The sequence below is a fragment of the Dendropsophus ebraccatus genome, chromosome 3 (genome assembly GCF_027789765.1).
Source record: "Dendropsophus ebraccatus isolate aDenEbr1 chromosome 3, aDenEbr1.pat, whole genome shotgun sequence".
NCBI lineage: Eukaryota > Metazoa > Chordata > Amphibia > Anura > Hylidae > Dendropsophus > Dendropsophus ebraccatus.
Window position 1 is genome coordinate 63,236,357 of NC_091456.1, and position 24,975 is coordinate 63,261,331.

The 24,975-nt window shown below is 41.9% G+C and overlaps 1 protein-coding gene across 2 annotated transcripts in view; it reads left to right on the plus strand.

Moving 5' to 3' along the window:
* VLDLR (very low density lipoprotein receptor) overlaps positions 1–18,012 on the plus strand; it is a 32,171-nt gene extending 14,159 nt beyond the window's left edge. The window contains exons 3-19 of one of the 2 annotated variants that reach the window (XM_069961902.1): positions 732–854; positions 2,445–2,567; positions 3,376–3,747; positions 3,990–4,112; positions 4,224–4,346; positions 5,218–5,337; positions 8,391–8,516; positions 8,674–8,845; positions 10,498–10,722; positions 11,200–11,318; positions 11,466–11,605; positions 11,683–11,824; positions 11,931–12,077; positions 13,617–13,679; positions 14,334–14,411; positions 14,537–14,706; positions 17,264–18,012. In XM_069961902.1, coding sequence (XP_069818003.1) covers positions 732–854; positions 2,445–2,567; positions 3,376–3,747; positions 3,990–4,112; positions 4,224–4,346; positions 5,218–5,337; positions 8,391–8,516; positions 8,674–8,845; positions 10,498–10,722; positions 11,200–11,318; positions 11,466–11,605; positions 11,683–11,824; positions 11,931–12,077; positions 13,617–13,679; positions 14,334–14,411; positions 14,537–14,706; positions 17,264–17,299 — 2,402 coding nt within the window. In that variant the 3' untranslated portion in view covers positions 17,300–18,012. The remainder of the gene's footprint in view (positions 1–731; positions 855–2,444; positions 2,568–3,375; positions 3,748–3,989; positions 4,113–4,223; positions 4,347–5,217; positions 5,338–8,390; positions 8,517–8,673; positions 8,846–10,497; positions 10,723–11,199; positions 11,319–11,465; positions 11,606–11,682; positions 11,825–11,930; positions 12,078–13,616; positions 13,680–14,333; positions 14,412–14,536; positions 14,707–17,263) is intronic. The other variant, XM_069961903.1, reaches the window with a different exon arrangement.
* The last annotated feature ends 6,963 nt before the right edge of the window (positions 18,013–24,975 follow it).

Sequence of the window (24,975 nt, forward strand, 5' to 3'; positions counted from 1 at the left end):
GGATTTGCTACTGCTCTAGACAGTTCCTGACATAGATAGAGGTGGCAGCAGAGAATTGTCAGACCTGAAAGAATACACCCCTTCCTGCAGGATATACAGCAGCTAAGAAGTACTGGAAGACTGGAGTGTTTTATTAAAAAAAATAGATTACAAATCTTGGGCATCTTGACCCCCGCTGCTTTGAAAAAAGAAAAACTTTACTGGAGTACCCCTTTAAAGCGGTGTGAAACCAGCCTAAGGGAACAGAAGATTCTATGGTAAACTATATAGGCGGTTTAGTGGTTACAAATAAGATTTTCTGTCCTACACTAATGCATTCTTTACTACTTACTACTGAACTTGTATTATATTTAAACAAGTATGTTAAAGCCCCATATAGCTGAATTTTCTGCTGCGGAGTCTGCAGTGCCTTTATAGGGCTTGCAAGCAGATTCACTGGATGTCATCCCTAAGTGAACCTTTTCTGTAGCTTATTGAGCATGCTGCAGAAGTATGCCATATCCAAACTCTCCCTTAAAGGCGTATCTGAAAGTAACCTCTCATGTTAGATTTGTTTCATTTTTGTACTTTGACCCCACTCTTAGCAGGTTTGTAGTCCGGAACTGCAGTTCCATATACAGATTGCTTTAGGACTGGACTACAGACCTCCTGGGAGTCTGAAAGCTTATCCTGCTACATGATCCAAACAAGAATGACCTTTTAAGCCATAAACTTGTCCTTAATTTTTTCAGTAAAGAGAACCTGTGCGGAGGCGGATTATGCATGCAGCACTGGCCAGTGTGTTCCGGAGCGATGGCGGTGTGATGGGGACCCAGACTGTGAGGATGGTTCCGATGAAACTGCGGAGCTGTGCTGTAAGTGGTGCTGTGTGCTGAATGTCTGTTACAACGGCCCTAACAATTACTATGAAACCTCTGCAAATTACATTAGATTAATGATTGAAGTGTAAGGCTGGTGCCCGCTATTTATATCAGGAATAGGTTAGGTGACTGCTTGGCATAACATGTACTTAAAGTGAATCTTACAGCTGCAATTCATGTTCCTTACTGACACTGTTAAGTCAAAGACACATAATGCCTTCGTATAATTGTGCTTCCATACCATAGAAAAATAGTTGTTTTGTATTTTTTCTCCTGTTCAAAGTGTCAGGCTTTCCAAAGCTCCTGGCGGGCTGCATGCTGGAATACCTCTTTGCTCCCTCCCCCACCCATTTCCCAGCTTAGTTAAGTCTGCTTTAAGAGTTACTTGGCACTCTTAGCTCTTGATCTTGTGCTGCACACAATATTAAAGATCTTAACTTTTTACAGTGTCTCTGTGATGTCTCCAGCAGCCACCTCCATGCTTGTCTCTGCAGTGGCAGCTCTCAGCCAATCGCTGGGTGAGACTGGACAGCACTACGGCCAGTGATTGGCTCTGCGTGTGTTACTGCTGAGAAGTGGAGGTGGCTGCGATCAGCGGGGACCTGGTGTTGCTGTACGGTCTAGCATGGGAGTGTGAAGAGAAGGATAAGAGGTTTATAAGGGCAGCACCATACTAAGTTAAGTACTCCTTTCAACTGGTTGAGTTGCTGAGCTCAATGCAGGGTCAAGCTTGGCATGAGGAGAAATTTCAGGACTTTTGGAAAGCCTCTTTGACACAGCACAGGAGAATAAAAGCGGTTTTCTACTTAATGGCGAAATACGGATGAATAAAAGGCACAACATATCTCCTTGACCTAACTGCTATCCGTGTTAGCAGCCTGCAACTTGAATTGCAGCAGACTATTCAATCCTAAAAATCAAGGCTTTGTTGCACTATTCTATATAGTAAGTTAAAAAAAATTCGACATACCTGTAAGTCAGTGGAGTCTATTAGAACCGTAACAAGTACGGCATCTGTTAGTCAGTTTATTTATTTTTTGTTTTTCCTTTTCCCAAATGCAACATTCATAAATCCGCTTGCTCTTAAATATTTAGCTTTCAACTCTCAAGCCTGACAACTTTTTTTTTTTTTTTTGATTCCTTGCTATCCTGTTTTGCTGCTTGCTGGCTTTGAGTTCTTTACTTTCATTTCGCACTAAGCTAATGAATGGTCTATGCTACAGTACTATCTGTTTAAATCCCCTTTTAGTCAAGGGTCCACTGCTTTCCTGTAGCCCAGTTACAACAGTTTAGTAAATCTGAAGCAAGGACGGCTTTAGTCACATGGGTATTTTCATAATAGATTATAAGTGCATATAAAACAAATAGTGAGAGGTAGCACTATTATGTGCTAGAATAGTCTTCATTGTAAAAGATCCATTTACGTGATTGAAACCTTCCAAGGATTTGAGTGTTTATATTTGGCTAGTGACTTTACAACTTGTCAACATTTACCAATATACTGCAAACTTGCCAGTTTTGTTCCTGTGCCTTATATTTAGCCTTCCTATATAATGTGGTATTAATACATAAAACTACTTGTAGATATGAGAACGTGCAAAGAGACTGAATTCAGTTGTGGGGTCCGCTCAGTGCAATGTATCCCTATCTCTTGGCTCTGTGATGGTGAAGCGGATTGTGACACTGCAGAGGATGAAGAGAACTGTCGTAAGTGAATGACTGAGCTGTTAGCATTAGAATTGGTGGTCCGCATGCGCCTAACTTACTAATTTTACTTATGAGGTGTTAAACATATGAACAAAACCCAACCAGGTGAATGCACTTGGGGTGGTGTGAGTGTCTTACAAGCAGGCAAAAAATGAGCAATTTAACCAGACCTTTATTTTGCTGTCTTTCCTGCCAGCGGGGTCACAGCATGGCGGTGAAGTGGAAAATGATTTTGCTGACATGGCTTTTTAAATATTCTTAGACAACTCAGCTGACTTGGCGACAATGTGAAATATGTAGCTGTTCCCTTGGGATTGCATCTAGCTGGGGGTTAAAATTAGGACACTCACTAGTCCCTTATTAAATAGGACGATTTTAGTAACACATTGGTTCAGCACCACAAAATGCAGCAATGTGTTCATTAAGAATTTGCAAGCTTTTCTAAGCTGCCTTTCCACGCTTGCTCATTTCATAAGTTTGTGTTTAGGCTAATTTTTTTTCCCCCTTTCCTTTTTTCCCCCTTTCCTTTTTTCCCCCTTTCTATTTGAACTCTAGGTACATGTGTATATAGACTGACACAATACATGTGCTAGTTATTAAGTTGTGCACTCCCCTCTGCTCCCCTCAGTTTCCAGCTTCACTAACCCTACCTAAATTGCTTGCTGTTTGGGGGAGGATGCGACTGTAATTTAGCATGTGCTTGCAGAATCTCCAAGGGATCTGGGTCACTTCTGCATAACTTACTATGTGAAAGCACAATTGAGCTAAACTTTTTTTTTTTTTTTTCCCCCCTTCTTCCCCCTCCTAGGGGCTGTGACCTGTAGTCCAGCTGAGTTCACTTGCTCCAATGGTCGCTGTATTTCCAGTAGCTTTTACTGCAATGGTCACAAAGATTGCAGTGATGGTAGTGATGAAGTAAACTGCACCCCTCCCACATGCGGCTCTCATGAATTTCAGTGCAAGAACTCTTCCTGTATACCTCTGAATTGGGTGTGTGATGATGATGCAGACTGTGCAGACCACTCAGATGAGTCTCTGGAACAGTGTGGGCGTCAACCAGTCCCGCCTCAGAGGTGCTCACCCAATGAGATTCCATGTGGATCTGGAGAGTGTATTCACAAGAAATGGCGCTGTGATGGTGATGCAGACTGCAAGGATAAGAGTGATGAAATGAACTGTCGTAAGTGTTTGGTTTTAAATCACTTCTCCTGTCTCCCTTCACTGACCTATTAAAGGGGTTGTCCAGTGAAAAATCAACTGGTGTCAAAGTTTTATATAGATTTGTAACTTACTTTGATTAAAAATTCAATTACTTCCATACTTATTAGCTACTATAGCTACTGTGATTTGGCTGTATGTATTTCATGACTGGAACACCATGAGTAACTACTTTTATTTTTCCACTTATTGCTCCACTTCTAGCTTCCCGTACCTGCCAGCCAGATCAATTTAAATGTGACGATGGAAACTGCATTCATGGTACTAGGCAATGCGATGGTGTGAGAGACTGCCTTGATGGCACTGATGAAATTCGCTGTAAAAATGGTGGGCACATAATAGTGGCTTTATTTGCAGTGTTATGTCTGTCCAGAAAAAGCAATCTGTGCCTATCTCATGGTTCTTCCTCATTTCCCTTGTACTGACTGGTGTCTTCAGTCAATCAGTGTTCAGGACCTGGAAAATTCAAGTGCAAATCTGGGGAATGTATTGATATACACAAGGTCTGCAACCAGAAAAACGACTGCAAAGACTGGAGTGACGAACCTGCAAAGGAGTGTAGTAAGCAGCTTATGTTTTTCGATAACCAAGCTAAAAATACCACCTTTATTCAACCAGTTAATCACATTGCAATTCATAATGAAATGTGCTATAGAGACCATGGAAGAGTTCATGGGTGGCTGCTGTGATCAGGCCTATAACTACATGGACACATGGTTTTAGTACAATCTGCACCACTTTCAATATGCCCACAAACTAGTGCAGCCACTTTAAGGCTACTCTCCCACACAGTATTCTTGCAACCAAAACAGGAGTGGATTTGAAACCACAGGCTATGTTTACACACTGCCAAAACTGAGTGGATGGATGCCATTTAATGGCAAATGGCCGCGATTTCGATACTGCTGTCTTAAAATAGCAGTTTGCCATTAAATGACAGCATCCACTCATTAAATGACAGCATCCACTCAATTTCAGTGTGAGAACATAGCCTCTCTGTGTATGTAATCCACTCCTGGTTTTGGTTGCAAAACACTGACCAAAACACTGTGGGAACATAGCCTAAAACGTCAGTAGCTGGCCATGACTTAGTGCTCTGCCTTCAGGTACACAATCATTCTCAATTCCATTAAGGTCTTGGGAACATAGTTGTGCTTTCCTGGCACAAATCATCTATGGTGGTAGTTAAAATTGCTTTAAGTATCACATGTTCCGGGAATACTAGTTACTATGAAAAGGGAATCTTTAAGGTTTCGTCATGTTTTTTACGCTGTCATATTGGCTGTTTTTGACACACTGAATCTTTCTGAATGTACTTCTACGGAATGCAGTCAAACTGACTTTTGTAGTTGGTATAATAACTAGTAGGCTAGTTATTAGATCAGGTTATCTTGCATATTGTAAAACAATGTGTTTTTTTTATTTCTCCTAGATTTAAATGAATGTTTAGTGAATAATGGTGGCTGTTCTCACCTGTGCCGTGACTTGGTGGTTGGCTATGAATGTGACTGTCCAGCTGGCTTTGAACTGATAGACAGAAAAACATGTGGAGGTAAGTCTTTGGATTTGCAGGAGGGCCTCATAACAACAAGGTTGCACTGGAATCCAATGTAGTGGTTAGTCAGTTCTGTTCAAATCACTTTTTTTTTTTTAAATACATTTTGGTATCTTAATTCATCTCGGTACCACAGCATGAGATCAGACACCGGTCTGAGGGGATCGTGAGTGGCTCGTTTGAGCCTGTTTTCATTAATGCACTGGACAGAATGTGTACCTTTACACATGCGAGTTGACTTATTACTTTTTCAGTGCTTTTTCTCATTGGTCCGGCATTGTCTTTAGTGACATTGGAGAGTGGCAGCATTAACCCTGTTGCTGACCTGGTTGTTTTTGTTGGATCTCCTGATCCCAGAGGGGAGAAACGCGTAGAGACCGGGGAGGCAGATAGGTGCCACTATATTATATTTAGGACAGATTTATTGTGAGTGGTATAGTGTCATTGCACAGATTGATAAACACACTATTTTATGTGTTGTATCCTACACAAATTATTGACCTTCATCTTTGGACCATGCTTTTAATCGTTTTTAATGCATATCTAATAAAATTTGTTAAGTTTTAGTCTACATGTTTTTAGTGTATTTTTATATAAGACTTTGTTAAGATAACTGATTATGAAGGTGGTTCAGTGGTTAGCACTATTGCCTTGCAGAGGTTCTTGGTTCACATCAAAGCAAGGACAAAATCTGCAAGGAGTTTGCATGGATTTTCTCCCACACTCCAAAGACACACAGGTTACTTAAGATTGAGCCCCAAAGGGGACAAGGACCAATTTACATAGCTTGTCATTGCTTCAGAAGAAGGTGGCATATAAAGGAAATCTCAAGATGGGTTCTAGACATAACAGGTGATTGCAGCTTAGGCGATTATACTTTTTGCTGTTATAGTTAACCCTGTGAAGTTTGATACAGGACAAAGCATTTATCAGTCTTGTAGTACAATTTCCTTTTGGTTCTCCAGTTCACTTTGGGCTGGCAGGACTAAAGTGGTAGATTCAGCAGCATCCACCACCAATGTGACCTACCGGGCTGTGATGGGTCCCTTGGGCTCTTGTCACGGTAGTCCTGAGTGGCAATCGACCCACCTGGACTATCAGTACCGCCACCTACAGAAATGGAAAAATTAACCCAAGGTATACGGTTAGTGTTTAGGTGCTGGTGCGGAGCAAAGGATGACCCAGGAGTCCCAGTGATGAAGAGAATTTTTTTACTGTACAGTCTCTGGATAATACAGAACACTTCGGCAGCAAATAGATAAACCTTTGTACAGGCTTAAAGTGACACTGTCACCCCCTTTGTGCATTCTGACATCTCTACACAGGTGTAAAGGGTAAATTTAGCATTTTTCATACCTTATTTTATATCATGTCATGGTGTGTGTTCAAGTAAAGTCTCCTTTTATCAACTGCAGATTGTATTAAGTGGGCGTGGCTTTGTGGCATTAGCGCCACTTAGCCCCACCCACAACTGCACCATTGTTCCAATGGCCGGTGAGGGGGCGGGGCCAACTGTGGTGGTGTGGGCGGGGCTAAGTGGTGCTAATGCCGCGAGGCCCCGCACACTAAACACAATCTGCAGTTGATAAAAGATGACTTTTTACTTGAACAAGCACAATGACGTATGATATAAAATAAGGTATGAAAAACGCTTAAATTACCCTTTACACCTGTATAGAGATGTCAGAATGCAAAAAGGTGAGTGTCACTTTAAAGTGCCTAAACTTTGGCTGTGCTATGGAGATGCTTGAATGAGTAGAAGATGGTAACTTTGGGAGAATACTAGAGAGAGAGAAATACTTGTACCAGTGTGCAGACTAGTTTGACCACCTTCTGCCCTACAGTGTTAATCTGCTCATCCTACTGGGGTGATACAAGCCCCAGCCTTGGTTACCTGGGTGAAGCTAAGTGTCCGAGGTTTCCCGGTTTACTTGCACTGGTTTCCCTTCCCCCGACTCTTCTCCCTTGGTAGTGTCTAGCACTGCATAATACATATAGTAGATAGACTAAAAGAACTGAGTCTCTGGTTGCTTCTGCATACACAAGTCTTCACCAACTCACTGAACACTGTGTAGGCTGAACTGCCAGGGTCCTGGCAGTCTGGCCCTGGCTTGGCTATAGCAGGGACTTTTGCTCTGTGCATCCTTCTCCCACGAGAATCTAAGTAGAACTAACGCTACACCTCCTCCCACCAAGTAACTTCCTACAGGGGATGTTGTCTACCCTGTGAGTGGTGGAAAGGAATGTGTGCAAGAAAAAGAGCATCTCCCATAGGTCAACAAAAGCACATGGTACTCAAAACAATAACCCTTTTGTAGCTTCAGCTGTACCATGTGAGCATACATATAAAACACTGACCTCTTGTGGTAAAACTGAAAAAAACATCACCACTTAACCTGGAGTAAAGAGCTTTTGTGACAGGTGCACATGAAAGAACACCCATGGTAAGATACCACAATAGCTAAATGCTGCCACAGCAAAAATATGCTAATGGTGGCCAAGACTATGGGTTTGACACGTGCATCCAGATTGTTCCTCAAGTGGATGCTTAAAACTCGGTGAGAAAATAACTCTGGTGTTCTAACAAAGAACTACAAAAAAAATAGCTTGAAAATACAGCACTCTGGTTTTGGACTGTTTTAATAACCCATATGCAGTCTGTTTTCCCACATGTGCAAACCGGGTTAGAGTCTATCCGAACCTGAACGATCGGCATTTGATTAGCTGGGGCTGCTGAACTTGGATAAAGCTGAGGTTGTCTGGAAAACATGTATACAGCCAATGACTATATCCATGTTTTCCACATAGCCTTAAGGCTTTATCCAACTTCAGCAGCCACCGCTAATCAAATGCCTAAAGTTCGGGTTCGGATGGACTCACGCATGCTCGAGGTTCGCTCATCTCTAGTCTTTAGATGTTCACTAGAAATGGAGGGACTTTAATGTTTAACCAGATGGAGTCTTCCTATATAAGGTATTTCTGTTAGACACACCAGCAATCAGTTTGATGCAATGTAAATTCATTTCTTGATCAATTTCATTTTTCTCCAGATATTGATGAGTGTCAAAATCCTGGGATTTGCAGTCAGATATGTGTCAATCTAAAAGGAGGTTATAAGTGTGAATGCAGCAAAGGTTATCAAATGGATCTTTCAACCGGTGTCTGCAAGGCAGTAGGTGAGTCCTAGAAGACTGCCATTAGTATGTTGCAGTGGGTATTTGGTGATTTAAGTTGTGGGTTTTTTTGGGATTCCTTTGACTTTCTCCATGTGTCTAGAAAAATGTGTTGCTTGTTTTTCTACATTTTATGCTTAAAATATATTTTCCCCTGTAGGAAGAGAACCTTGCCTCATTTTCACAAATCATAGGGATATCCGTAAACTTGGACTTGAGAGGAAGGAGTACATCCACATAGTAGAGCAGTTGCGGAACCCAGTAGCACTTGATGCTGATATCTCTGGACAGAATCTCTTCTGGGCTGACACCATTCAAAAATCAATATTTCGGTATGTCTCTACTTTGATGGGGACTTAAAGGGAACCAAATCAGCCCAATTGGGCTGATATGGTTCCCGGAGCAATGTCTAAAACTCCTGCAGCAGACGTGGCACATACCGGCAGCAGGAGCTTTATACCTTATTCCCCTGGCTCGTTACAGACACGGGCGGGGGAGTAGTCTTCTGGACGGCTCCCTGCTCGTGTCTAGTCACAGCACTCTGCCTACCAACACGCTCTGAGAGGATGAATGACAGGCAGAGGTTTGTTACTGGCCTCTCTGCCTGTCAATTATTCCACCAAGCGTGCTGACAGGCAGAGCGCTGTGACTAGACATGGGCAGGGAGCGGCCCAGATAACTACTTCCCCACCTGTGTCTGTAATGAGCCAGGGGAATAGGTCATTTTTTCCCGGTATAAAGCTCCTGCTGCAGCCGGGTCGGTATGTGCCGCGGCTGCTGCAGGAGCTTTATACATTGCTCCAGGGAACCATATCAGGCCAATTGGGCTGGGCTAATTACAATGGAATATTTAAATGGTTATCACAAGTGTGTGTGTGTGTGTGTGTGTGTAATATGTGTATATGTATATATTGACCTGTAAAGGCAACCATTTTAGCAGAAATACTATTGTAATAAGTTGCCTTCCCAGACTTCTGTTTAACTATTAAAACCCTCACAGTAAGTTGGAATGGATGAAATATGTTCAGATTTTCCCCTCATAGAGGGTAACAGTGAAAATGAAATTTGCCTGAGCTCACAATTTAAATATTTTAGGGTAAGAATTGGGTTGTCCCTCCTATTGTTCAGTCACCAGTAGTATAAACTGCATACAGATTCTATCTGGTAATCCTGTTTTAGCAGTCAAATGACCATCCTTTGAAATATTGGTGGTCTTTAAAAGTGTTCCCAACTCAAGTAGTCCCTGATCCGCAGTTCCATGGTTAGGACCCCCCCCCCACCAATCCAAAAATCAAGGGGCCAATAGCCCCAAAATAAATGGTATACAGCAAGCAGTCCACTTTTTGTGGGGACATTTAACTCTTGAATGTTCAACAGCCTCAAAAAATGAATGGTGCACTGACCATGCACTATTCTAAATTAAAAAAGAAAAAGTATCCTGAGATGGGATACCTCCGTAAAACTTGATAGTCACTAGCACGTGAGTGGTGATTGCAGAAAATGTTCAACTGTTCCTAGGCAGACTCCAATGCTCTAGACCAGTGCTTCTCAAACTTTTTCTACTGGAGCCTCACCCAACAGACCAAGGCAATGCCTGGGCCTCACCAGACTGACCAAGAGGGTGGCTGGGCCTCACCATCTGTGGTGAAAGTCTATTTAAAAGCTGAAAATAATGCTAGGGCTACCTTTCAACCATCTCCAAAGCTCTATATACTATTAAAGAAAGTACAAAATAAATTAATGTTGCTAAAATAGAGATTTTTGCAAACAGCAAAAGGACTGTGCAGATCAGTCACTTTTATGAAAACTGCCTCCCCAGCTGGGCCTCACCAACATCTAGGGGGCGCCTTACTGGTGAGGCCTGCCTCAGTTTGAGAAACACTGCTCTAGACCACAGTTTTGAATGACTGTAGTGGCAAATATAGACTAAAGTGTTTTGTTGCACTTTTGTTCCAAAATCAGTTTTTGTGTTTTTTGTTTTTAGCGTGTCAGTGGATAGCCGTGATAGTATAGGACGGCATATGACAGTTATAGATGGGCTCAATAGTCCTGCTGCTATTGCTGTTGACTGGGTCTACAAGAATATTTATTGGTCAGATACTGGATCAAAGACTATATCTGTTTCAAACTTTGATGGGTCTAAACAGAAGATTTTGTTCAACTCTGACTTAAAGGATCCATCCTCTATTGCTGTTGATCCAATTTCTGGGTAGGTACAATAACACTTATTAAATACATTTCACCCCCCCACAAGTGGTTTAGGGTTTGACCAAAAGGGATTGCTCCAAACCTATCCCTATTAGAAGGGGAAATGGGGGAACAAGGACAAAATTGCACTAAAGTGGTCTTCGTGGTTTCTCGAACATTCAATTCTATGCATTATGTATAGTGGACTGAATGTCACTCCTCAATAAGGGGTGGAGTAGTTAGTTTCTAGCCAAAAGATGGGTGGTGGTCTTAGAAGGGTTATCCAAGGTTATGTTTACACATCCTTAATTTGCTGGAGATTTCACCATTGTTAATGGCTGAAATTTCACGTGTGGAAGTACCCCTAGAGCTCCTTCATACAGTGTTCTTTAGCACAGGAGCAAACTACTATTAGAAATATACCAAAATTCTGGTGCAATTTGTGGCAACTTGGCTTGTATAACTTGTGCCACTTAAATTTTATTTTTACCTTTCTAAGGTTTGTTTATTGGTCAGACTGGGGAGAGCCGGCAAAAATTGAGAGGGCTGGAATGAATGGAATAGACAGACAACAATTGGTGACCACTGACATCCAGCGACCAAGTGGCATTGTGCTGGGTAAGTGTTACTAATGTTAAAACACATTATATTATATTTTTATATATATATATATATTTTTATATATATATATATATATATATATATATATATATATATATATATACGCTCATCTGACTTGGTGGCTTTTTTTTTTTTTTTTTTAAGATTTGGTAAAAAGTCGTCTCTACTGGCTTGACTTGAAGTTGCATCAACTCTGTAGTGTGGACCTTAGTGGACAAGATCGACGGATCATCCTGAAATCTTATGAGTTTTTAGCCCATCCTCTAGCACTTACTATATTTGAGGTGAGAACCCACTTGGCAATACAACAAATAAAACTTATCAGCTGTGTCTATATATACCTGTATCTGTTTTTATTTAGGATAAGGTCTATTGGATAGATGGTGAAAATAAAGCAATTTATGGTGCCAACAAGTTTACTGGACAGGAATTGGAAACCTTGGTTAATAACCTAAATGATGCTCAAGATATCATTGTCTATCATGAACTCATCCAGCCTCCTGGTAATATGCTCCTTCCCATTCCTGGTTAATTTTGTATTAAAGTTTAAGCATGGTAATATTGAATTCATCTTGTAGAATAGTAATTTAAGGTCCTTTTTGCTAACAGGAAAAAATTGGTGTAACGAGAGACTTGATAATGGCGGATGTGAGTATCTGTGTTTGCCTGCGCCACAGATAAATGATCGATCTCCAAAATATACCTGTATGTGCCCTGATGGCTTTCAACTGTATGATGACCGGAGTTGTAGAAAAGGTAAAATATTGTACGTTATGCAAACGCGGTCAGTTTTAAAAGGGTTCTTGACTCTTTCAAAAGACTGCCTGCTAGTGGTGTGAAAAACAAAACCCTATACTCCAGTAGAGTTCAGCACCACTGCTATGGGCCACCCAGGTGCCCCTGCTCTACAGTCGGAGGAACATGTCATGTAGGTTATCAGCTATCACGGAGGCTGCTGTGGGTGCAGAATGTCGGGAGCACATCCGTGGAAGTAAACTGTACTCAATTTTGACCAAACTGATCTCAATGTAGTTTTTACCCTAAGAAGTTGCTATTTAAATGGTAGAACCCCTCTTTTACAACCCTTAGAGCAGTAATGGGTAGTCATTAGAGATGAGCTAACCTAAAGCATGCTCTGCATTTGATTACTGTTGGCTGCTGCCCTAGGGAGTTCTGGAAAACATGGATACAGACTATGGTTGTAGCCATGTGTTCCAGGCAGCCTTAGCGCTCCATCCAACTTCAGCCACCAGTAATCAAATGCAGAGGGCATGGGTTCACTCATCTCTAGTAGTCATGTTGCTTGTCAACTTATGAAAACTCAATCTGCCAGTTAAGTGCACTACATTATCTGAAAGTTACAGTTTTGAAGCTTATGTCTTTATAATGACTTAGTGCTATTACGTCTAGTTTCAAAAAATGAGTGTCTTAAGTCTGTATTCAGGGCTGCATAAGTGGCTTCACATATTGCAGAATCCACAGCAAACTACAGTATTGGTGAATGGGATTTTCCAAACGCCGCTCACTGCGGATTAAAGGCATAATTTAAATCCTAGACTTTGAACATTGGTCTTGATATTTTTGTAGTGTAACTTTTGTGTACACAACCTTATTTGTAAGATGTAAAGAATTTCATAGAGATATAAAGCCTCAGTTTTCCAGAGTTGAAACTTTTCTGCATTAAAGCTTGTACAGTCATGTAGTCATGTTCTTGTGGGTCCACGTGTTTTTTTTAAAGTGTACCTAATTTTAAGAACCAAATTACTTGGGGTTATCTAGGGTTAGAAAAGGCACAGCGGCTTCTAAAAACACCACCCTGTCCCCAGTTTGTGCGGTGATGGTTGTCTACAATAACTTCAATAAAACCTGACTGCAAAACGTGCCCAAACTGAGGGCAGGACTAGTGCTGTTGCTGGAAGAAAGCAGCCATGTTTTTTTAAACCTGGATAACTCCTTTAACGGCTTTGGTGTTCAAACCCCATTCATGTTGGTGTACATATATTCATTGTCAAAGTCTTTCAATGTGTCTTGCAGTCTGGCATCAGGTCTATCGAAACTGTGGGGGAAAACCATGTCCTTGGTTCTGTTGGTGTCATATAGTGTACATTATGGCTGGCTGCATTTAGCTGTAGTACTAAAGTTCTATTGGCATCATGTTGTACCATACCATTTTACTAGCACTGATATGATATATGGCCGCAGCCTCTATTTTATTACTTGTGAGGTTTGTTTATCCCAGATAACTAACAGATATGGCGCTTTATAAACAAAAATTAAATTTTTCATCTGTTTAAGGCCGTAAAGAAGACTATACTACAATCCCTACAGGATTACATCCTCATAAAGCACTTCCAGGGGGTAAGTGCTTAGTATAAAGTTTATAGGCATGGTTTGGGTACATATATCTGCCACGTGTTAGTTCTATAGTCCATTCCTAGGCAGTGGACAAGTCTTGTAACTAGTACACTAACTTCCCTCCAAATTCTCAAGCCTGCTGTTCTATAACAAATCTTATCTTAGTCCATCAACCTTTACCCCAAGCAGCAGCTTTAATTTTCTTCAAATTCTCATATGTAATGCGGTAATGGAAAAATACTGTTAAATGACTGTAGAGCTGTCAGTTGGAGGACCCACAGTTCTCATGTTTCAATTCAAGTCTCATTTTCATTATGTGGTGGGGGGGGGGGGGCATTTTGTGGAATTTGTCTTCATCTGTATATGTACATGTTGTGTTCTATGCAAAGTAACTTTGCACAATAGCCTGACATTTTCCAAGTAATTTGTTCTTTAAATGTTATCAGCATTTGTACTTTGTGAAAGTCAAACATCGCCTAATCTTTTAGTGTATTAAAACTAAAGGTGCCCATACACTTTCAGTAGCCATCAGCCAAATATGTTTTGTCAGCGGCTGTGTCTCTCCTTTACCCCATGCACATGGATGGTGGGCTTTGCAATATATTAAGTGCTTCTTACACTTGTATCGCTTACAATATTTCTGTATCCTAATTGTAGACGTCAATAGCAATACCACTTTATATGAGGGAAATGCCACCAAGGGTGCATCTGCGGCCTGGGCAATTCTTCCAATCTGTAAGTATCACTGTGGAGCATTAAACTAAGCATTTGGAGTATACCTTTTTTTTATAGAAATGTCCTTGTTACTCTTAAATTTGGGATGAGTATAGAATAAACACTATTTTTGTATCTTTCTGTAGTGTTACTAGTAATGGCAGCAACAGGAGCTTACCTTATGTGGCGGAACTGGCAGCGGAAGAACATGAAAAGCATGAATTTTGATAACCCTGTGTACTTAAAAACCACAGAAGAGGACATCACGATAGATATCGGAAGGCACAGTGCCAATGTCGGACACACATATCCAGCAGTAAGTGCTTTGTACCTCTTGTGTTTTCATTAGTTAAAAGGGTTCTCAGCTAATCAGCTTAACTTCTAACAAGTTTGTACTGTTTGGGTGGTGTGCCCCCTTGGGTAGGTTATAAAGAATCGTGTTTGCCTGCCTCTCCCCTGTGCTATCATGGAGCTCCAATCCACAGCATTTCAGGGATTAGGTTTTAAAGAAATTACTTGCACAACTATCGCTGGTCAGTTCTTACTGAGGACCTTCCCTATAGTAATTCCGAGTGGACTATGGCAGAGCGTCTTCTAAACAAGACCACCTTTTAACGTGATGTGGTAATCTACAGAACTTTATGGTATCGGAGGTTTCAGTGACTGCTTTTTAAGCCACTGTGGGTCTAATTGCTTAGGGGTCTTGGGGAAAGCTCAAATTCCTGATAAACCTGCCCTTTGAGACCCTGCCTTAAGAAATGAGCACTTTGATTTCTTAGGTACTTGTCCTCTTAAGGCCCTTATGTAAACAGGATTTTAGTTAATGTGAAAAAACTGAAAAGCTCTTTCCCCATGTGGTGCAGGAGCTAGAATGTAGTTCTGAGAGAAGAAAGTCCCTGTACAACAAATAGATGGCTATTGCACATAAACCAGAGAGGCTATAAATGGCAGAAATTCTAGATGTCTGCCTCTGTAAATTTAGACTGCATTGTTCACCCTATTATAACATACTCCTTTGTTCTCTGCTCATGGGGGGTACAGTGTTAAGAATCTCTCATTTAAGTACCAGCAATACCAGGCATGGTGCTGTCTCTTGGACAAAATCCAGGATAAACTCCTATTACCACCCCCATGCTTTATTCTTTGGTTTGAACTTTAAATTACTGTAAACTGCTGAGTGGCTGTGACTTGGCCAGTAGTCTCCACCCCAGGCATTCTTCCAGTTAAAATAAGTTGTCTTGCCTGCCTTTACTGATTGAGCATATACTGGAAGTCTGAATTGTAGCAACCATTGGACCTTTTCCAGTCTGCACCAAAAGTTAATATTGGGTTACAATACCTCCATAACACAAGACAGATTCCATGCCTGTCTTACATTGTGTGTGCTTGCTGAGCGCAGGCTGATACAGACACAGGCCAGGGCGTGATGTCACAGGAGGTGCGGCTGGATCCCCTGAGTGATTCACAATCTGACAAGCCTCTAGTCTAAGGGTCCTATTCCATGGGCTGAGGAGGGCCCGATCAACGATGTAAACGAGCGGCGATCTGCTAGATCGCAGCTTGTTTACTGGGCCTATTCCACGGCTCATTACCGATGTCCTTGCAGCATCATACATTACCTACAGGTCTTCTCGGCGTGGTCTTCATCCCTCGGTCCCGTGCGCTCTATCTTCACAATGGCCTGTCAGCTGACAGGCCACGCTCAGCCAATCACAGGCTGCAGCGGTCCCGGCCTGTGATTGGCTGATAGAGCGCGCGGGACCCGGGGATGAAGACAGCGCGGAGAAGAAGCCTGGACAAGTAATGTAGGCAGCTGCTGCTTGTCAAATCGTCAGTCGCCTGCCGCGCACAGCTATTCAACCCCAGCGATGCACGGTGGGGGAACGATTATTTTAGGTCTGGCCCTAAATGAACGATCAGCCGAATACACTATCATCGGCTGATCATTCTCTTCATTTCACCGAACGACAATCGGCTGAATCTGGCCAAATGGGGCCGATTAGTTACTGTGGAATAGGGCCCTAAATCTGAGCAGACAGGAGTGACAGGAGCAGCTGCTGCAACTTCACTGATGCAAAAGTTTGCAGTGAAATTAGGGCTATGTTCACACATGTTGGTATCTCATTGCAGTGCTGCAGCATCTTTACAAAAATGTAGTAACACAATTAAATGATGCTAAACAGCTCAGTCGGCACTGCCAATCCCACCTGGACAAATAGGCATAAACAGTATCCAATATTATCTTACATAGGATATAAAGTCCTTATTGTGGGGCTCAAGGTCAAAGACAAAAGATGCTTCATCATATGTCTGTGGAGATAAAGAAAAATTTATTTAAAAAGTTCTTTGCTTTATTCCAATATCTGTTACAGGTAGAGACTACAGTGTGCTGTTACAGGTAGTAGCAGTGTGCTGTTGTACTACAGGTAGAGAAAACAGTGTGCTGTGTAGGTGGGACCAAAACTAAATGATAAAGTACTGCAAATAATTCAGATAATTCAGTAACAATGAAACTGCAATGTGTGAACACAGCCTAGATGTTCTGCAACAGATTTGGGTGGGGGACTGATGAACAGCTGTGGGAAAGAAATGCATTCTGGAACCTGTAGTACTGTGTACAACTGCTCAACCAGGAAGTACAGCCACATAATACAGAACAAAAAACCCAAAACAAATGGATTTTTGGTAGCTTCAATACTGCATTAGGCAGGTAAGCAATGCTATATGCTTCGACAGCTAGTTTTTTTTGTTTTTTTTTTTTTCCTTTTACCTGGAGTTCCCCTAACAGGACTGGTATGCACTTTTATCATAACATTTTGTAGGAAAATGTGTGCTTTTTAAATGTCACTTTATACACTGTTTCCCCTCTCCAGATATCTGTTGTAAATACAGAAGACGACATGTCATGAGCCCGGCTATACATGGTTGGCATTCACCATCCTCCTTCAGTCTACACTGCTTCAACAGGATATTTTGGTTCCAGATGGTAGCCAGTCCAGAAGCTGAACGCGTCCTGCCCTGTTTGTTATGGAAGTGACTATTTTGTATGTGTGAAACAGCTGTTACGAATGGACCCTGCAATGGAAACCTTTTTGTATATATTTCTTAATAAGCTTGTTCAGCTTTTGAAGAGGTTACCATTTCATCCATAGCCCCCTCATCCCTTATTTATTTTCAGTGTTCGCAATCCTTCACTCCCACACAGGCCAAGTACTGTATAAAGCACTTTCCATAAAAGCCATATCCCAGCAATGAACCCTGTGCTATATATAGTGAATTCACCTGTACATACTTGTATAGGCAGTTGTACATATCTTGAAGAACACAAACACTATTCTGAAGCACCTTGAAATCTTTTTGATTTGTAAATATTTTTCTGTACACTACTGGCTTTTGTTTTTTCCGACTGGTTGGGGCAATGGCAATAGACTAAAAACAAAACGGGTTATTCATACGAAATTGCCAAATAACTTCTTAACCTAAAACAATTTTGTATGTGTGAATGCAGCTGTAAATGTGTATTGACTGTGACCTTTTTTTGTAGAGGTATACAGGGGGTGAATTCCCTATCAGAACTACTGGAGATTCTTTTGAAAATTAAATGAAAAAATGATTTACTATATACTTGTGTGGAATTGTATCACTTGTGACTGTGGCATTACAGAATGGCTCAGGCTAACTACTGACGTCTATGACCAGAAAAGGCTGCAGTGAATGTCTACTCATGCCCTCATGCTAAATAAAGACAAGTTAATTGGATTTCTTTATGATGGGACAAGTGTAACAAATTGATCAGTAAGCCATGTGAATGTCCTTCAGCTCCCCATGTACATTAAGTTATGAAATCCATTCTGCAAAGTAAGGCTCGGTTTACATCTGAGTAAGAGGCTTTATTCAGGACCCTGTCGCAGATTCAACAAGAAAACATGAGTAAAATCACAGCTCTCGTCACTATCGGGCAAAATCTTTTCCAAATCACAGCACAGAAAATGTAATACTTACTATAAACCAAGGCATAGAAAACCAAGGCATAGTGATATATACATCCGACACTGACCTAATTGAACTTTTTTTTTTTTTCGGATTTACGTCCTAAGGAATAAAGTGACAGATGGTAAAGTGCCTGTCTGTTTTCCAGCTTAAGGGTACCTTCACACAGGGCAACTCGCAGTGGAAATATCTCTGCGAGATCCGCTACAAGGTGATCCTGGCAGGTGCATACATACTCGCAGCGGTCTTGCAGCGAGACTTCCATTGCTTGCGAGTTGCCCTGTGTGAATGTACCCTTAGGCTGGGTTCACACACAGTATATTTCAGTCAGTATTGTGGTCCTCACATGGTTTTCAAAACGATCCTGGTTGAGGTTGCAGATAGGATATGTTAACACAATGTTGAAATTGGATGGACACCATATAACTGCCATTTATTTAAATAAAAGAGCAGCATTATTTTAAAAGGACAGCAAATATTTGCCGTTAAATGACGGCCATCCACTCAATTTCATCATTGTGTGAACATAGCCTTTGTGTTTTTAATCCACTCCTGGTTGAGGTAGCAATATGAGGGCCACAATACTGGCTGAAATATATACTGTGTGTGAACCCAGCTTCAGGTTTATTCATACTTTATTACAGTGTATTTCGTGCAGCTAAATCCAGTGATAGTCTTTTGATGACCTTCTCCCTGGGTGGTAAAATGGATGCTTAGGCGGGGACTCCTCCTATGCCTTTGTTAACCAACCTCAAGTCTAGGCCTCATGGGTTTTCCTTTCTTGAGCGTTTTAAGTCCTATTTGCTGACTATATAAGTAGATGTCTGACTCAAACTCCACACCAACTGACTTTCCTGTCACAGCTCTGTTTCTATTGGGAGATAACCTGGCTTCGGCCTTTGCTGGAAGCATTTCCCTTAGACTCCTGGTGGCACTTCTGCCTAACTGGTGTAGATTTGACAGTTTGTAACTCATCTTCAGCTTGCCAACTACACTAGCTATATTGTATTATATTCTTTTGTGCCAAACATATGCCAATCTTGGCGCAGCTACATCAGCTAAACTTCATTACACTGCACATAACCAAGGGTGACAGGTTATCAAACAACCAGGCACATGGGGATTAGTAAGGGTCCTATTACATGGGGTGATTATGTGCCCAATCGGGTAGATTGGGGCATATATTGCCCAGTGTAATAAAGACCACTATAGCTGAGGAGCAAATTATTGCTGATGTCTTTCAGCAAGTAAGTCCATCAGCCATGCATCACTCTGTAATAGGAAGCATGTGGTCTGCAGCTGGTTGAAGTATATAATACTTTTGTAAACTAGGTCTAAACTGCATCATGTGAAATTCAACATTACATGTACAAGCATTTCTGAAACTCTAAAAGAGAGACTAAGGGCCATATTAGACAGCACTAGCAGATCGGTAGGCACTTACAGAGCCTTTTATATGGCTTGATTATTGTGCCCCAAGGGCTGCACAGACATCGTTGACTATTTTCTATAAAAAGTATGTGTTGCAAACAGTTTAACTTGCCTCTCCCTGGTGTCCTCCCTGTTTCTAGCTGACCAGAGCCTCTGAAGCCTCTACACCAGTCACTGAAGTGGTAGACTGTTCAGCCAATCACTGGCCATGGTGTTGTCCCATTCTTGGTCAGTAATTGGCTGAGCAGCCTGTCGCTTTAGAGGCGGCTCCAGTCAGTGGGAAACTGACAGAAGGACGCTGGACAGTGTGGAGAGGTACGTTAGGGTCCTTTTTTAAACGCATCTAACAGATTGTTTTTGGGGTCCCCCCCCAAACCATAGCCAGGAATGAGATTTCTCCTTAAATCTAGTCGTGACTGCTGTTTAGCGCACAATGCGTCATTACGCAGTGCTGTTATGTTATATATTGTAACAGCACTGCATGCTGATGTGTTGCTCAGCCCATTGATGTGCACAAGATGCACAAAACAGCCGTCTATCTAGTGAAATACACCTGCTGTTGCTCCTTAACCTGCTGACTATTGGGGTTTGTCACTTGCATAAAAAATACCAGAAAGACTTGAGTGCTGCTTTTTTTTTATATATACTCTGAATGTTTGCTATCGTCTACATGAAGCAGAGCACCATGTGGGTTTACCTGATACCCTAAGTGGAAGGACACAGAACCTTATGGTGCATCTACAATGTAGGAGTATGCTACCTGAGTAGTACTAAGTTCTATTACATTCTACATGTATTTATATACACAATGTAAGTTCATACGTGTAATAGCTGATTGGGCTCTTTTATCTCGTATTCATTTAATTTGTGGACTACATATGTCAGGTATAATGTAGCATTGGTCCTATGGCAGAATACATATAGTATGATGAAGTTTGAAGGTATGGTAAGATCCCCAGGTACTGTATCTTGGTGCTCTATTATGATTGTATAAGGTATCCTCATGGAATATGGTAACTGCTTTTAGCTGGTAATTGTTCTATATCGAATTTGCATGTCTGGTACTTCATGCTTTTTAAAGGGGACTTTGTCTCTGCATTTTCAATGCCTCTAAGAAGTTGTTTGGTACAGAGGCACTTGCATGAATACCAAGCAGTTTCAGCCTAAAAAAAGATTTTAGATATTTACAGCAGCAGGTTGGGGCATTCTGACCGGCTGATAGATCCTTTTTAGAGACCTTACCCAGGGGCACACAGAGCTCCTAAGATGGCACTCTGGCGTGCAGATTTAATGAAAGGGCATTTAAGTTAATGAGGTAGTCTGGTGCATCAGGGACGGTGCTTTACACCTCAGTGCAATGGTACGGCTGCTGGACACTGTTCTAGCTGTGCCCCTAATGAATACTGCATAGGGGAGGCCTGCAGAGGGCAGTGAGAAGGTGGGCAAGCAGCTGTGTCGGTGCACCAGACAGTCTTGTTAACATTAATAAAACTTTGATTCTATAAACTGCACATCAGATCACCATATTAAAGGCACTATGGGGGAGATTTATCAAACTGGTTGCTAGGGGCAACTAGGATGATTCTACTTTACACCAATCAGATTCCACTTTTCATTCCTTAGATTGTTTAAAAAAATAAAAGGTGGAATACTATTGGTTGGTAGGGGCATCCAACATATTTGAAGCCAAAACCAGGAACAGATTATAAACAGAACAGGTTATAAAGGAAAGACTGATTCCTTTTCAAATCCATGCCTGGCTTTCAAATATCTGTCAGATAATCTGTGTGTAAAAGGACAATTCTACTTTACACTTGTTTCATAAATCTCCTCCTATGTGTCTGTCAGAAGTGGGGAACTATTTTACTGCCAAGAGCATATTCATCAGCCTGATAACACTTGGAAGCTCCTTCAAGGAACATCCGGATGTTAAAGTAGTAACTCCAACTATGTATGCCGAGTTCCAGTCTCAGACGATTCCAAAAAAGCCAATGAACAAAGAGCACTTGCCCCCCTTGAAGACTACGGTGCACTACCAAGACTCAAATTAAGGGCATAGGGACAACTAGTAAGAATATCTGAGGGTACTAAGAAGTCCAGGTACAAAGGAGGGTTACTCATTAGGAGGAACTTGTCTCAAACTGGTGAAGTCTCCTATACTCCCTTCCCGCTCAGAGGCCTCGGGTATTCATAGGTCCTTAGGGAACCTTTAGGGATAGTTATATTACAATGTTTTTAGGGGGGCCTGTGAAGGTGACCATGAAGGGTTAATACTTTTGGAAAAACATTGTATTCCTTGAAATGCCTTCAGCTTTGGAACCGCTTCTATCTGGACAAGACTGGTCTACGAGACATGCTGGAATGTTGGCAGCCCCCCCGAGAGGACACCACCCTGAACTCACAAAAGAAGATGTCCAATAAATAACCACTAACCAGCTCACTGCGCCAGACAGGATATAGCTAACCATTTATGGAATAACCAATCACAGTATTACATGTATACTCTTTGTGACTTGAAACTCTGCCTATAATGAAGGAACATATAATCAATGTGAAACTAAATAAAGAGTAGTATATACTCAAATCTCGGCTGAGAGAGAGGTTATACCAACTATCTGCGTCTGGTGTTATCTACTCATCGCTAGCACTCAGCTCTATTCAATTTGGACAGGCATAGTCACTTGGGAATAAGGTGGATGAAAGGGTAAAATTCACCTTATCAGCTTCAAAAGATGAAGCATGTAAACTACAGATAAGCGAATCTACCATAGGAACGAAGTGGGGCTATAAAGTGTGCTCCGCTCCCTGTCACTCTTCCCCAGGTGCTGGGAAAAGATGGATCCAGTCCTGGGAAACTGGGGAGAAGCTTTCCAGGACTGGATCTATTCCCCCCCCCCCCCAGCACTGAGGTGGAGTGGAGCAGACTTCAAAGACCGCAGACTGATGAGCGGAATACAGATAGGAACGAAGTGGTTCGCTTCTCTCCTGTAGATTCGTTAATCTCTAATGTTATAATAATACCCAGTTTATATTTATAGCTGTACTTTATTTTCACTGCTTACATTTAGTTTATCTCGGATTGCCTGTTTGACTGTTGCAAGGGGACAACCTAGCTGGCAGCAATCCAGTGCAGGTGTGGCTGAGGGCCACACAAAAGGATCATGGGGGCTGGAGACTCTCCACACCTGCTATAATGTCCCCTATAAGGATATATGAGCAGCATAGAGTGCATTTACACGCCAAAGCCTGGAATGGATTTGAAAAGAGAAATCTCAGGCTTTCCTTTATGACCTGTTTCTGTTTAGTCTGTTCTGGGCTTTGGCTTCAAAGATCTGCCAGATCTCTGTGTAAATGCACCAATAGGATTACCTAACCTGCTGATGTAGATAACCGAAACATATTCCAGCAGTCCAATAAAATCCGGTATTTATTGTGAAAAATCCGTAAAAATCGTAACATACAAAAACGCAAGTTCTCTGAACGCTAGTGGCTAAACTTTTTAGGGAAACAAAGATTCCATATAGTTTATAATAGAGTATAAAGTGGTGGTTTGCACATATGAGCAAAAGGGTCTATGGATAAAATAAATATTAATGGGGAGTAGAGACAACCTTTTCTGGTATCGTTGGGTGTCATAATTTCAGAAGACAAAGAACTGTTTGCAAATGCCTGATGGTTTAGAATGTAATGCTGTAATAGCTTATGGTGTGTTTACACAGATTTATCTGACAGATTTTTGAAGCCAAAGCCAGGAACAGACTATAAACAGGGTGCAGGTCATAAAGGAAAGACTGAGATTCCCTGTCTTTTCAAGTCCATTCCTGACTTTGGCTTCCAAAATTGGTGAGATAAATCTGCCTGTGTAAACGCACCATTAAAGGGAATCTGTCAGCAATTGAGCCCTACCTGAGGTGCTGGCAATGTGCTGTAGTTGGCAGTCCCCTAGTGAGCATGGTGCCTTTTGGTAATTTGTCAGAGGAGTGGATTATACACATCTCAGTTCTTCTACTGTAATAAATAATAAAAGAGTTGTCTCAGTGGTTGTGCCACACTCTGGCATGCCTCACCACCCTGGTTGATTGAACCTCGGGAAATCCTAGGTTCGATCGAACTCAAACATTCACAAACCCAGAATTCCAGGCAGTACTTGGGCAGTCTCCTCCTTCCCCACGGACTGGTAAGGCTACAGCAATCAAATGCGGCAGGTTCGTGAATGTTTGAGTTCGATCGAACTTAGGATTTCTCGAGGTTTTATCAACTCTATTCACCACAACTCCTTCCTCCTCCCTCTTCTTTATGAATAGTCTCTGCTCTGTTAACCGCCCTTCACCCGACATCTTCATCTGTCTGTGGTGCAACAAGCCCACTGCCTTGGGGTTATGTTGGGGTTATCTGTCCCTTTCTTAGGGTGCGTTTACTTAGAAAGATTATCGACAGATTTTGGAAGCCAAAGCCAGGAATGGATTTGAAAAGAGGATAGATCCCAGTCTTTCCTTTATGACCTGATCCCTGTTTATAGTCTGTTCCTGGTTTTGGCTTCAAAGATCTGTCAGATAAATCTGTCTGTGTAAACGCACCATTACTGTCTAATCTGCTAAAACACTCATTGTCGCTCTGATTCATTCCCGTCTAGACTACTGCAATTCCCTACTAATCGGCCGGTCTTCCTTCCTCTAAACTCTCCCCTCTCCAGTCCATTCTTCATGCAGCGGCCAGGCTAATCTCCCTGTCCAGCCGCTATACAGATGCCTCCCTCCTGTGCCAGTCACTACATTGGCTCCCTATTAAACACAGGATACACTGTATCCTATAAACTCCTCCTGCTCACTCACAAGGCTCTCCACAGTGCTGCACCTCCCTACATCTCCTCACTCATCTCTGTCTACCGCCCTACCCGTGCCTTACGCTCTTCTAACGACTTAAAGTGGTTATCCAGCGCTACATAAACATGGCAACTTTTCCCCCTCTCTTGTCTCTAGTTTGGGTGGGGTTTGGGACTCAGTTCCATTGAGGTAAATGGAGCTTAATTGCAAACCACACCTGAACTGGAGACAAGAGGGGGGGGGGGGAGAGTGTCCAGGTTTTTGTAGCGCTGGATAACCCCCACTTTAATCTGGCCTCACTTTCGTCTCCAGGACTTCACCAGAGCTGCACCATTTCTATG